Consider the following 15,410-nt stretch of genomic DNA (forward strand, 5'->3'; position numbering starts at 1 on the left):
AGTAAAATTTTTACATTGTTTCCGAAAAATATGTTCCTTAACATATTTTATGAAAAATTATAAAAATACCATAGGCAAGGTTTTTAAAATATTATTGTTCCTATATTCTGTAGAGTCAGAGCAATCCCTACAAATTTTCTTTTTTTTTTAAATAAAAGTTAGTAACATACATGCATGTAAATGTTCGCCAAGTCACTGATTTACAAACGCAACACCTGTCTAAAATGGGTTAAACTCAAACAGCTGTTTTAGTTCAACTGATGTTTTTTATTCTGCTTTGTGTCCAAATCTTTGTATGTGAAAACAAACAAATAAACCAAATCAAAGATAATATTGTTCCTTTGGTAAAATACAGTCATTCGCTGCTCGGAAAACAAAATAATAACTTTCAGTAATTGGCTAATCAACAAGTCACCAAGATGCCAATAATGTACAATACTGGTGATTGGTTCGTTTTACGACCAACAACATACAGGTATTTTTTATTATAAATTTCATGGATGATTACGCCCTTCTTTCATACTTCATGATTCCAGAAAATTAGACTTATACACCCCGGAATGGCCATTAGATCTGGATCTGGAATATATGACTGTAGCGTGTGCTCCATATGGTGGACCGATAGCTGTTACCAGAGATCCCAATAAAATTGTACCGGTTAAAGGAACAGCAAAACCGCTAATACGTATTTTGGATACTGCTGGTCAGGAGTTGGGAAAAGTTTGGGTAAATATCAATTTGGATATTGCTCGAGAGATCATGTGACCTTTCATAACTAACTCGTAGTTAGCACCGAAAGATCATATATGTACATGTATCTATATCCATAAATAGTTCTAAATGCCATAAGTTTAAAGTCCTTGTTATATTTATGTATTTTTAATACTGTGTTGCTTCTTCATTCTGTTAAACTGTTCCTAGGTTCCCATAGGATTTTCGCCGTCCTACCGACCGCCCACTCCCTTAACTCGTACTGCGTCGAACCGAAAGGCTTCGGGTTAACCACGTTTATTCACGGCAGTCCTCTGGCCTTCACCGCAAAATCGTCTACCCTTCCATTCCCCCTTACTTCGTTATGGCCCGGCACCCAAACGATGCTGATTTTTCCATCCTCAGAGAAGGCGTTAATCTCCTTCTTACGTAACCTTACCGTCCTGACTGTTATTGGCCTTATGGCAATTTTACTGTCCGTAAAGATGTTCACAATCGACATCCTCCTCGCGTTAGCACCACACCACCTCACGCATTCCGTGATCGGGCGGATTTTCGCCTGTAAGGCAATTTAAAATCCCCCAGGCCCACTCTTTCCCCTAGGTTTGATCTTTCCTAGTAACATGATCTTCCCGATGGCAATACTTGGGTTCAGTTTATCCAAGAGTTTGCCGCTGGCAGCAGTGCCTTGCATTTGACCGCAAGGTTCATCTCAGGTATCCGATCGGAAACTTCTTCCCTTCCTTCTAGGTTTCCTATCGTCACCTCGACTATACCGCGATGATATGAGCTGCTCCCATTCTCAATCCATTCTCCCATCGACTTAAGTCTTATAGTCGCAGTGGTTGTCTCACACTTAATCTGTATATCAATGGATCGGATATCTAGCATAGAAGTGACAGACTTACTTCCACTTTTTTCTTTACCCAAGAGTGTGCCGCTAGCAACAGTGCCTCGAACTCGACCTCAAGGTTCATCTCAGGTATCCGATCGCAAACATCTTTCCTTCCTTCCAGGTTTCCTATCGTCGCCTCGACTATACCGCGGTGATATGAGCTGCTCCCATCTTCAATCCATTCTCCCAACGCTTCCCAAACTTATAGTTGCAGTGCTTAATCTTTATATCAATGGGTCGGATATCTAGAATAGAAGTGACAGACTTACTTTCACTTTTTTCTTTACCCAAGCCAAAACAAAGCACGCTTAATAATTTCAACTCTCATAGCTTTGCTCAAAATGTAAAATACGGGCAGCAAACATTTAATGCTCACCAGACAAAATTTTTACAATAGCTAAACGAATTTAAAGGAGTATTTTATATTTTGGTCGTTGAGATTCGTAAGTGTCAACAACGATTGCTGGTATAAGGTGTGAGCTTGCCATCCGCTGTATGTCTACCATGGGCAATTATTTTTAAGGTGGCTTGCTGCTGTTCTGTTGTTGTTGTGGCAGTTTATTGTGTTCTATCTTTCGTCTGCTTGATTCTGTTTAGTGTCAAGACCCAGAAACTCTGCGACTAAGATGGGGTGCGTACACAGGGATCTGGGTCTGAGTCGAGTGAGTCTGGCCGGGCAGTTAAACAGGTGACGTGTATCGTGCTATCCCTGGCTACAATCGGGACATACATCTTGCACGTCGGCATCAATCCTAGATCTGTAGGAATTGAGGTGGCTGGATCTGTGCTGTGATATGCATGTGGATCCCCGTCAAGTTCCACAGTTAAGCAAGCTTTTCCGGTCAATGGGACCGATCTTCGCGGGAACAATACTAGATTTTATTATTTTTTTATACCCTTCACCACCACTGTGGTACAGGGTGTTATGACTTAGTACATTTGTTGTTTTTCCTTCTAATGCTGGCAACTTTTGTGAGGTACTATGCCATGTAAAACTTCTCTCCGAAGAGGTGTCGCACTGCGGTACGCCGTTTGGACTCGGCTATAAAAATAAGGCCCCTTATTATTGAGCTTAAACTTGACTCGGACTGCATTCATTGATATGTGAGAAGTAGCCCTGTTCCTTAGTGGAATGTTCATGAGCAAAATTTGCAATTTTTACATTTGTTGTAACATCCTGAAGAGAAGAGAGAGGCCCATTGATAACTATACCGATCGACTCAGATCACTTTGTTATTCGATTCAGCTGTGTCCGTCTGTCCATCTGTCTGTCTGTCCGTCTGTCCTTGCTAATTTGTGTATAAAGTACACAAAGTACACGCCTGTCTGCCAATGTAAATTGGAGTAATAAAGCAATAAAATGGTAATTTCTTTAACGATTATAACAAAATTTTGCACAATGGAATATCTTATGGCTTTCGACGTTTCGGGTGAATTTTATATGAATCGGGGTCTGATTTAGATATAGCTTCCATATATATTTTCATACGATATGGACTTTTAAGATTATATAAGTCCCAATGTAGGTCCTATCTGTACAAAATTTAGCATGAAGTGTTTTATATGACGTCCCAATATGTGTGCAAAATTTCATCAAAATCCGTCCAAATTTAAATATAGCTTCCATATATCCCTTTTAAACGATATGGAATTTTAGGCTGTACGAGTGACAATTTTGGTCCGGTCTTGACAACACTTTGCATGAGGTGTTTCATTTGACGTCCCAACATATGTACACAATTTCATCAAAGTCGGTTCAAATTTATATATATTGGGTTGCCCAAAAAGTAATTGCGGATTTTTTAAAAGATAGTAAATGCATTTTTAATAAAACTTAGAATGAACTTTAATCAAATATACTTATTTTACACTTTTTTCTAAAGCAAGCTAAAAGTAACAGCAGATAACTGACAGAAGAAAGAATGCAATTACAGAGTCACTAGCTGTGAAAAAATTTGTCAACGCCGACTATATGAAAAATCCGCAATTACTTTTTGGGCAACCCAATAGTTCCCATATATATTTTAGTCGATATACGCTGAAGTAGCTGCAATGTTCTATTCTATATTTTAATAGATTTTCAAAATTCATTCTAAAATGTGTTTGTATGTTTGTTAAAAGACATATTTTATAGAACTGTCAAATAAACCTTTTTTAAGGCTTCATAAAGTTTTGTGAATATGGCCGTTAGTGTTTAAATGTATTATTTGTTTTCTACCTTCTTTCACCCAAGTGGAATCATGGTCGTCTAATTTCAATGGGCTGGTCCGACGCCGAAGAGTTGATTTGTGTCCAAGAGGATGCCTTAGTGTTCATCTACGACATGTTTGGCAATGAAAAAGAGTCCTATTGCATTAGCCAAGAGGCTAGCGAAACAAAGGTACTGGATGCCAAGATCTTTCAATCAACAGCTGGAACCGGCATAGCAGTTATGACAACAAAATATCGCATTTTCCTCAAACATACGAGTAGCAAGGATTTTCGATCTCGTCTCTTGCCTGAAATACCAAGTAAGTTGGAATTTCATTTAAAAAAAAACTCTGTTTTAATTTTTAACTATTATTTACAGAATCCATCTCCAACTGCACTTGCTGGGAAATTGTCACCGAAGATCGCAACAGCTATTGTCTTTTGGGACGTGAACGTGAAATTATTAAACTCTTTCCCGGAGAATCTGTTGGCTCCATAATACGCAATCTTTTCGATAAACCATTTGAAAGAATTATTTTGATGTCCGTCTCATATAATCACAAAAATTTGGCCCTTTATACGAACAATGGTATTGTATGGATGGGCAGCATTGATATGAAACAAAAATATTGTGAATTTGACACGGGTCGCAAGGATGTACCGAAACAAATAGAATGGATTATGAACATAGATAATGATCAATCGGAGGCAATAGTAATTTCATATCCTTCATTTTTGTTAGCAGTCAATGTGAATGGTGATAAAAATCTTTTCACCTATGATCCGGCCATATTTCTGGTGGCTGAAATGGATGGTGTTCGCATTTTGACCAATACAACACATGAAATGATACAGAAACTACCAAAATGTGTGCATAATATTTTTGCCATTAATAGCCAGGAGCCTTCAAGTTTTTTGTTTGAAGCCCAAAAGAAATTTCAAGAAAAATCTCATCAAGCCGATGAATATTTGAGTTTATTTCGCGATCGCATGAATGTAGCGGTAGATGAGTGTGTTGAAGCAGCAGGCTATGAGTTCTGTACTACCACACAAAAGTGTCTGATGCGTGTAAGTTAAAAAATTTTTGTACTTTTTAATACTTTTAAAACGTTGTATATTTCCTTTTTTCTGGTGTATATCGTCTTTAAAATATGTTTATGAATTGTTTTTATCATTTAGACTGCATACTTTGGCAAAGGTTTTATACCTTCCCACAATCCAGATGAATACATACGTATGCTAAGAATTTTACGAGTGTTGAATGCTCTGAGAGATCCACGTATTGCTATTCCTTTAACACTAAAACAGTGAGTAAACATTCTAGATCTAAGCTTGAATCCACTCAATTTAAGTTTGGGGTACAAAGTTAGGACAAGAAGGGCCATTGGCTTGTTTCCTCCGATATAAAGCTAGAAGTGATAGTGTAATATAGCTAGTAAGAAACAAAATGCTAAGCGAAGACTCGCGAAAGAGAGAGGGGGAGAGAGAGAAGTTTTTACATGGCAAGTACCTTATAAAATGTTGCCATCATTAAGAGGGAATAACCACGGCTGAAATTTTTTCCTGATGTTCACGCCAGGATTCGAACCCAGGCGTTCAGCGTCATAGGCTAACCTCTGCGCTACGTTGGCCTCCATGGGTGACCATCGTAAATACCCATTTACGCTACGTAGACTATGTTATAATACTTCTAAGGGACAAGGATCCGAATCAGCTAGGCAGAAGAGCCGAAAGGGTCTTGAATCAGTCACATTCAGGAGCGTAACGGGAAGGCTCACAGATGTTGGGCTCGAAATGAGGCCCGAATCCGAGGATAGTACACTGGCTCTAAAGGAGCCACATTAGACCAATACCTTGACGGAATTCTGGTATTGCCATCTGGAAGTTCATGCTACACCGATGGAGGATAGTGTGGACCTAGAGGTCTGCATTTAGAACCCAGGAACCATGATCTGTGGTGTTCGACTGCCTGACCATAATACGGTCCTCTAGGCGAAGATCCGGGCGATCGCGGAATGCGTAAGGTGGTGTGGACATAACAACCAGTATGACAAGGTCCCGAACAATCTTGGAATATAAGAAGGAGAATGATTCTTTGAGAATGACACAATGCGTATTATTTGGCTGTTGAACCAAAACGGAGTAATAGAGAATGAGAGAGCAAGCGATTTTGACAGTGAAGGCCAGAGGACTGCCGTCAATAAACTTGGTTAAATCGAAGCTTCCGGGTCAACGCAGTCCGAGTTAAGAGCGTGGGTGATGAACGCATGTAACACCATGGTCGGCGAAATGATCAGTAGGACGAAAATCCTATGGGAAGATCCGGATCGTCAGATACGAGGCTATTACTGAAAGGCAGCAAGAAGGGGGTCAGCATAGCTCTCGGTATAGTAACGGGACACATAGGACTGCAAACTTATGCAAAATAGGTGGGGCAAGTGGTAGCATGTGCAGGGCTTGTGGGGAAGATGATGACTATTGGACTTGGACTATTTCCTATGCAATTGCCCGGCTTTCGCGGCTAATAGACATCGGCACTTAGATGGGGACACAATACCAGACATGAACGAACTTAGGGACGTGGGGCAATTAGAGATTCTGTAAGTATCACGAAAGCCACCGTAGCGCAGAGGTTAATATGTCCGCCTATGACGCTGAACGCCTGGATTCGAATCCTGGGGAGACCATCAAAAAATGTTCAGCCGTGGTTTTTCCCTCCTAATGCTGGCAACATTTGTGAGGTACTATGCCATGTAAAACTTCTCTCCAAAGAGGTGTCGCACTGTGGCACGCCTCGGACTCGGCTATAAAAGGAGGCCCCTTATCATTGATCTTAAACTTGAATCGGACTGCACTCATTGGTATGTGAGAAGTTTTCCCCCGTTTCCTTATTGGAATGTTCATGGGCAAAATTTGCATTTCCTTTGCATTTTGTAAGTATCACGGACTTAGATTTTATTTTTTCGAGATTACTGTTGTTTTGTTTTAGATCGAACAACAAGCCGATTACTGGCTTAGGCGTTGCGTGAGTCTATAGGCAGATTAACATCCGCACCTTCTTTTCAACTTATTTAACCTATTGTTTTCGGTTATATAAAATTAAACTCACTTCAATTTCTTCCATAGATTCCAACACTTGCATCCGGAAATTATTCTAGCGCGTTTGGTTTTTCGTAAATACTATGCAATTGCCATACAGGTGGCAAAACATTTAAAACTACCCGAATCATGGATTCTGGAGCATTGGGCCTATCACAAAGTGATAAATGACAAAAGTATGATACAAAACTTATAAAAATTTTTTTATCCTAAACCAGAGATATTTCTTTAATATTTTATTCTTCTAGATGACATTGAAGTTGCTCGAAAAATTACCGAAAAATTTAAAAATCCATCTGTCGAGGGTATATCCTTTTGCAATATTGCAGAGAAGGCACATAGCGCTGGGCGCGATGAATTGGCCATTAAGGTATGAACATTTATTATAGAAATTTTACCCTGCAAAAATCTGAAAATGAATTTATTTCTTTGAAAACAGTTATTAGAGCTTGAGCCACGAACATCGCTACAAGTTCCTTTGCTGCTTAAATTGGGCAAATATAATCGAGCTGTACAAAGTGCCACGCAATCGGGTGATACTGAGCTGGTGGCCACAGTATTGCTAGAAATCAAAAAGAAAATGATGTTAACCAATTTCCATGTATGCGTTCTATAATAATACGAAAACATATTTCAATTTTAATGATTTACGATTTCTTTACATGATTTTAGATGATAATACGTGAATATCCCATGGCTTTAAACATCTACAAAAAAATCATGAATGAATGGAGTCGCACTGCCTTATATGATATCTACAATAGCGAAGATGATCAGAAATCCATAGCTGAATACCATTTTCGCAATGCTATCGAGAGTAATACTTTGGAATCCAATCTATCCATAATTGCCAATAGTTACACACAGGGCAGACGAAACATAGAAGCTGAACTCTGTTCGGATACCAGCAAATTGATGAAATTGCAGAAATCGCTAAACAACAAGTGGGATTTGAGCCTTTTAACATTGACCTATTATGTTTGTTGTAATGGTTTATCATACTTATAGATATTCCAGCATTTATGGTCATGTAACATTCCTTGGATTGTCAATACATGAAACTATGGAAAGATTGCTAGATTTGGGAGAACTAAAAGAAGCTGAAAAGATCAAAAGTGATTTCAAAGTCCCTGATAGAAGGTAATAATCGTAATTGAAGTTTAGAGATATTAAAGGGTATATAATTGCACAAATCAATGCAGATGCCAAACCTCTCGCGGCATGCAATTCTATGTTACAGTGACAACTGCAGTTATCCGAAAAGTATTTTGACAAACTCATTTTCTAACAGTAGATGAATTTTTATCACTTCTTATTCATATGAACTCAAGTAAAAGCACATTGAATTCGGCCGGGCCGCACTTATTATAAACTTTAATTATAACTAATTTTTATGTCCACATTGGATCGCATTTGCCTTAGGTATCGAAGGTTATCTTATTTCAAACGCTTGGAAATCGGATAAAATATATTCCTTTCCGATCTGAACCATATTACACATGAATCTCGATCGAGGTCTTATTAACTCACTATACCAAATTTCAGCGAAATCTGATAATTAATGTACCTTTGGCCTTGCATGGGGAGATCTGTCTATATGGCTATATTTGCAAGCTCTTGGGCTTATCAATATTTTACAATATCTATTATATAAAAATGACAAATTTTGCCTTTATTTGTTTGTTTGTCTGTTCCCTTGCCCATACTCCCTTTTTCAAAAATGCCAGATCTTGGCGAATGGTGCACCGATTTAAACGAAATTTTGCATGCCACCTTATGGTACCCCAAAAACACAAAATTGGTATAAAAATGTTGGTGTCTGGGGGGACGCCCCATCCCAAAACCCACCCGAAAGGCCATGTTTACCGATTGGGACAATATGGGTATCAAATGAAAGGTATTTAAGAATAGAGTACCAACTTGCCATTAAAATGTCAACCTCAGTATTGGGAGGTCCCCCACCCCAAACACACCACCCAACAGGACACTAACCGCTTCGGCAGTATGGGTATCACATGAAAGGTATTTAAAAGTAGAGTACAAATCTGACATAAAAATGTGTTCCTTGTTGTCTAAGAGAATGAAAAGATCTTATATCGAAACTTTTTTGGGCGGACCCTTCCCTTACCCTATTGTCAAAAACGCCAAATCTCGGAGATGGGTGGGGGATTTAAGCGAAATTTGGTTTGTTTACAATAAGTCAAAATCAGGAATTTTGTATCCCTATTTAGGGTGGAATATCTGGACAATATGGGGTATTTGAGACTAGAGCACGAATCTGATATATGGAGGTCCGCCTCACCCCCAAAAATATCCCTATACCGGACATATTTACCGGCCATAGCAATATAAAGCTCAAATGAAAGGTATTTAAGAGTAGAGCATCAGTATGATATCCACATGGGAGCGAAATATATGAAAGGCCGTACCAGCACCCCCAAACAGGACTTACTTCCTTACCGCGCTAATATACGGCTCAAATAAAATGGGATAGTTAAAGAAGGCGCAGCGGAGCGGGCCCTATTTAGCTAGTTTTTAAGATAAATCAAGTTTGATATATTCTATATGATAACCCAAAAACATAAATTCTATATTTCAATTTGGGGTCAAGTACCGGGGGGGAACTCCCAAAACCACCGAAACGGGCATACATACTACTTTAAGACACTTAAATGAAGGTAATTAAACGCAGAGTACTAATTTCAAATTAAGGGGCAAGTGCCAGAGAATGCTGCCAAACCCCCCAAAAATCCCCAAACAGACATGTGTACCCATCGGAATAATATGGAACTGAAAAAAATGTTGTTGTTGTAACCACATTTTCCTGTGGAGGTGGCGATCCTCGTCAAGCTCCTGTATGTGAGCAAGCTCGTTCGGGTCCAAAGGACCGATCGCCGCGGGAACAAGTTGGACATTGGTTATTTAAAGCATTATAGGCACTCAGTATTTGTGCAAGAGCCAGTCCCGCCAGACCTCTCACTGAGACTCTCCGCTGAAAACAAGGTATTTGGGTGTAGTTTCAGGGGCGCCCACTTTCAAGAAAGATAAGATTAGGTTAGGTTTAAGTGGCAGTCTGCCATCAGACGCACTTAGACGTTTTCGTCCATTGTGATACCACAGGAACAGACGAAGGAAGAGGACTTCTAGTTCCTACCGTTGAGCCATCCAGATCGCTTTAAAAAGCCCAATAACTTGCGAATGTTCACGTCCGCTTAATTAGACAGGTTCTCAAAGAAATGAGAACCTTCTGACTGCTAGTGCGGGACACACACACAGAAGGTGTTCTATAGTCTCTTCTTCTTCGATGAAAGATAAACATCCCACACACAAGAAACTTCCCAACGGTGGCGATCACCCTTGTTACGTATTGTCAAGATTTGTCAAATTCTCAAATTGCTATTGCAATTTGGATGTGGCGATGCTCGACAAGCTTCTAGATGAGCAAGCTCGTTCCGGTCCATAGGATTGATCCCCGCAGTTACGTCGGGGCCATTGGTTATTAAATTAAAAACGCCAATAACTCACTTTGTCATATCGAGTATCACAAACACTTAGTATTTAGGCAAAAGGCGTTGCCGTATGACTTCTCACTGAGACTTCCCGCTCGATATCGCCGATTTTCCGCGACTGCAATTGCAGCTACTCCGTATACGAAGCATTCCACCATCTGCAAACTGTGGGCGTTTCCGGTAGCTTCCAGCTGAGCTTCTCGTTATGAAGAAGTACACCACATAAATTGGAGCTCACAGTTCCAATCTATGTGATGGTCGTAGCCATCCGTGCCAGGGATGGGTATTCTGAAATTTGGGATGGACGTTGGCAATACCAAGTTATGGTGAAAGTAAAAGTTGACGAGGGCCACCATTGCGCGGAGATAGGCACGGCTGTCAATAACAACGAAGGCCTAGGTTTGAATGCTGGCGACATTTGTGACATAACTTCTCCCTAAAGAGGTGACGCCCTGCGGCACGCCGTTCGGTCCCTTAAAATTGAGTTTAAACTTAAATCGGATAGCACTCATTGATATGTGAGAAGTTTGCCGTCTGTTAATTAATGGAATGTTCGTAGGAAAATTCTCATAATTGCAATAGAATTAGAATTTTTCTAATACTTTACTCTCTTCGACCTTTTTTAGGGCCATTTCCTACCGATCTGTCTTTTTGTCTATTGAGGGTTTCTTTAGAGTTGTGTCGGACCCATAACGTTTGGGCCCTAATTTTTATATCAGATTCGTAATGGTTGGTATGTGTGCCCATTTGAGGGTTTTTTTTGGGGGGTTGGGAGTTTTTGGCGGTCATCCTTGAGACTTGGCCGACAACTGTTATATCACATTCATACATTACACCCAAATGTCTTTCCTTTAAATATCAAATTTGTACCGATCGCTTTTTATGCTCCCTTCGCAGATATATTGAAGATGGGCGTCAACTCTGATACTTGTCCACTAATTGAGTGTACGAATAGTATATATGTATGCCGATCAGTATATATGTATGTCGATCAGTATGTATGTATGCCGATCAGTATATATGTATGCCCGTTTCGGTGTATTCGGTATGGGACGTTCACTCCCAAGGTATTTCACCTCAAATTTTTGTTCTTTGGTAACTAAAAAATGTATATCTGATATATCTGGAATATATCGCAAAATATTGGGTACACAAAATATTGGCTTAAACCCTTTTTGGGGCTTTGCACTACTCTAATAATATCATCATCAACATGGAATTTCCTTACTGACAGATAATGGCAATGAAATTGTTCCATAATGTAATCAGAAAGTTTTTTGTAACGATGTTTAGGATTATTTTTCACCTTGGATTAAATTTTATAAGGCAATTTTCAATTATGTCAATTGATAAGTCATTCTTTTTTTATATATTCTATATTTTTTATATATTCTTATATTTCTATCATCTTAATTCCAGATATTGGTGGCTACGAATTATCAACTTATCCAACAAATACAAATGGGAAGATTTGGAGAAGTTTGCCAAAAGCAAAAAAAGTCCCATAGGCTATGAGCCATTTGTGGAAGTCTGCCTAAAGCAGAACAATTTAACCGAAGCTCGCAAATACATACACAAATGTCGAGATGATCGAAAACCTCATTGGTATATAAGAGCTGAGTAAGAGCATTTTAAAAGAATGAAAAATGTACTTCGAATTCTAACATGTTTCTTTTTCTTTCATTGAAAGGCTTTATGAAGAAGCTGTGGATTCTGCATTTGAACAACGTGATATTAATGCACTGTATGTGATTCAACAAAAAGCAAATTCATTGGGAAATCGCCAGCTATTGGATAAGATAAATACATATATTCCTATGTTGTCGTCTAAAAAATAGAAATATTCTATATATACATACATATATGCCATGTATAAGTATTACATTAATAAATTAAAGTTTTATAAGTAAATATTAAATATAATTAAGCAGAAATATTTTAATATCAAAATATTTTTGTTAAATATTCAAATAATATCAAAAAATTTTTTTAAAAATAAGAGAGCAAGCTCGATCCGGTCCAAAGTACCGATCGCCGCGGGGCATGATGGCCATTGATTATTTACTTACTTTAATTGGCTATGACAGAACATTTGTCCCATTAGCCAAATGTAAAATAGGGTTCTAAACGCCTCGATATTCTGCGCTCGTTTTATTATCTCTAACACCAAGTTTCGAGGTGTCTCTCATCACTTGATCTTTCCATCAAGTTCTTGGCCGTCCCGGCTTGCGTGTACCATCGTGATCGCCTTCAAAAAACTTCTTCACTGAAGCTTCATGAATTCTGACAACATGATCTAGACAACGCAACCGTGGTATTTTGATACGTTTAACTACGCTAACGTCGTCATACAGTTCGTGGTTCATACGACGCCAAAACTCTCCACCAATGCAAACTGATCTATTTACGAAGAATCTTTCTCTCAAACACACCTCGTCTGCTTTCATAAGAATCCATGCCCCGGAACCATATAACAACAGTGTCTTGTATAGTGTGATCTTCGTCTGTCGATTGGTGGCCTTTTTCCATTTTCTATAATTGCGCGGTTGTTTTCGGAGTTGATACCATCCGGTTTGTTTTTACATTTACTGCCAGACCCATTTTCACTGATTCTCTTCAAATTTTTTCTAAGGCTGCAGTTATTACTTCCGGGGACCGAATCATGATATCGATCTCGTCGGCATAGGCGAGTAGCATGTGTTCTCTCGTGAGTAGTGTGCCTGCCATATCTCTTCACATCTGCATCCCATATAATCTTCTCCAGCAGGATATTAAAGCTGTATCCTTGTCTGAAACCTCGTTTGGTATTAAATGGTTCCGAGAGATTCTTTGCTATTCTTACTGAGGAACATGCAAGTGTCATCCTGCAGAGTCATTAATTTTACAGGGTTATTAAGCTCAAGCCACCATAACGCAGAGGTTATCATGTCGGCCTATGACGCTCAACGCCTGGGTTCGAATCCCTCCCAATGCTGGTAACATTTGTGAGGTACTATGTATGCCATGTAAAAACTTCTCTCCAAAGGGGTGTCGCACTGCGGCATAAAAAGGAGTCCCCTTATCATTGAGCTTAAACTTGAATTGGATTGCACTCTTTGATATATGGGAAGTTTGCCCCTGATCCTTAGTGGAATGTTAATGGCCAAAATTTGCAATTTTACCAAACTCAGATAAGGCTTGAAACACCTTTAAATGTAAAGGACTATCGAAAGCGGATTTGTGGTCAACAAAGAGATGGTAGGTGCTGAGATGTCCTTCTCGGGTCTTTTCCAGGATTTGGCGCAGTGTGAATATCTGGTCTATGGTAGATTTACCAGGTCTAAAGCCGCATTGATAGAGCCCAATTATCTCATTGACTTTCGGTTTTAATCCCTCACACCGTACGCTTGAGAGTATCTTATATGCGATAGGGAGGAGACTTATTTCTATGTAGTTGGCACATTCCGTCTTGTCTCCTTTCTTGTGTACGGAACATAGTATACTGAGGTTCCAATCATAGGGTGGGCGTTCTTCTAGCCAGATCGCTCAGACAAGCTAGCTCATACGCGTCCCCTTATCATTGAGCTTAAACTTGAATTGGATTGCACTCTTTGATATGTGAGAAGTTTGCCCCTGATCCTTAGTGGAATGTTAATGGCCAAAATTTGCAATTTTACCAAACTCAGACAAGGCTTGAAACACCTTTAAATGTAAAGGACTATCGAAAGCGGATGGGTAATGCGGGATTGCACATCCAAGCGAGACGCTTGCTTCGAAGCCGCCACTCGCCTCCAGCCGCCATTGGTTATTTGAAGGCGCTAACAAGTCGCTTTGCCATTTCGAGTATCTTTCCCGTTTTCCGGGATAAAGAAGGACACCACACAAGTTGGAGCTCAAAGTTCCAGCCTGTGTTGTATTCACATTTATCCCGTGTCGGTTAGACGATCGCTTGGGAGATCGCTTAGAGCCATACTTGTTTTAAAGGAAAAGACATTGTGCCAAATAACAGCCAATTCAAATAATAAATGCGCACTGTACGGGCTTAAAAAGTAAAATCGGGAGAGCGCTTTATATCGGAGCTTCATGTGTACATATATGTATGTAAACATTGGCCGCATTTTCCTATTTAAGGCAAATTGCTGCAACTAAAACATGACAATAATTAAAGCATACAAAATTACCTTTCAAACTACAGTTATGTGTATTTGTTCGGATGAACGAAGTTGAGCACCAAAAAACGCGTGGATAATTACGCAAACAGTACGACAAAGACGACACATTTAAACACACAGACAAAAACAGTTTCACAAACTTTCTTTTCAGTTTATTTCATTAAAATGTACTTAATTTTTTTTTTGACACGCACGCTTTTCTTTTATAATTTCGTTCAAAACTAAAGCAATTAAACAAAACCACTAACGACAATTTTACCAGATGATTTATAAATAAAGAGTTGCCACCTCAGTCCAATATTTTGTTTTTGTTTTTTTTTTTCAAACTCATTGGCATACCGTTTTGCAAGTTTATTGCAAGTTTAAAAATTGTTTTTTTGCCTTCGAAACCCGTTATTGGACGTGTGCTTCTGTCCCTTTTTGTTTGTGTGGGGATGTGTGCTTTAGGGCCATGGTTTTTAAGACAATTTTTTTTTAAAACTACGTTTTATACAACCGTCTGGTGAGTGTTTTTTGGTTGTTACACCCTACTGTCCATACTTACCCTACAAATATTTTTAAAATACGCTTTTTAAAATACACCGAAAAGACAACAGCAAGCATATCAGTTTCCGTTTGAAAGGATTTATTTCTCTTATAATCCATTTATATAATATTTCAGTTTATATATTTTTCTTTAGTATGTATATTATGTATTATGTATATCTTTTATTTCATGTATTGTGAATGTATATGTATATATGTAGATTAGATCACAAAAAAGCATTAAAGAAAATAATTTTTCTAATTCTTGTTTCGTTACTATATATGTATGTATGTAGGTTTTTTTTTATTATTTAAAATGTTTCCTTTCAT

At 38.8% G+C, this 15,410-nt stretch overlaps 1 protein-coding gene across 1 annotated transcript; it reads left to right on the forward strand.

The window, feature by feature from the left end:
• Positions 1 to 260: 260 nt before the first annotated feature.
• Positions 261 to 12,333, forward strand: LOC106082194 (vacuolar protein sorting-associated protein 16 homolog). The gene is made up of 12 exons (XM_059363612.1): positions 261 to 475; positions 537 to 726; positions 3,840 to 4,116; positions 4,176 to 4,864; positions 4,976 to 5,103; positions 6,923 to 7,071; positions 7,144 to 7,265; positions 7,335 to 7,496; positions 7,568 to 7,839; positions 7,904 to 8,035; positions 11,824 to 12,024; positions 12,095 to 12,333. Exons 1-12 carry the CDS (start codon positions 420 to 422, stop codon positions 12,240 to 12,242), a joined length of 2,526 nt encoding a protein of 841 aa, XP_059219595.1. The 5' UTR covers positions 261 to 419; the 3' UTR covers positions 12,243 to 12,333.
• The last annotated feature ends 3,077 nt before the right edge of the window (positions 12,334 to 15,410 follow it).

Source organism: Stomoxys calcitrans, chromosome 2, assembly GCF_963082655.1.
Source record: "Stomoxys calcitrans chromosome 2, idStoCalc2.1, whole genome shotgun sequence".
Lineage (NCBI taxonomy): Eukaryota > Metazoa > Arthropoda > Insecta > Diptera > Muscidae > Stomoxys > Stomoxys calcitrans.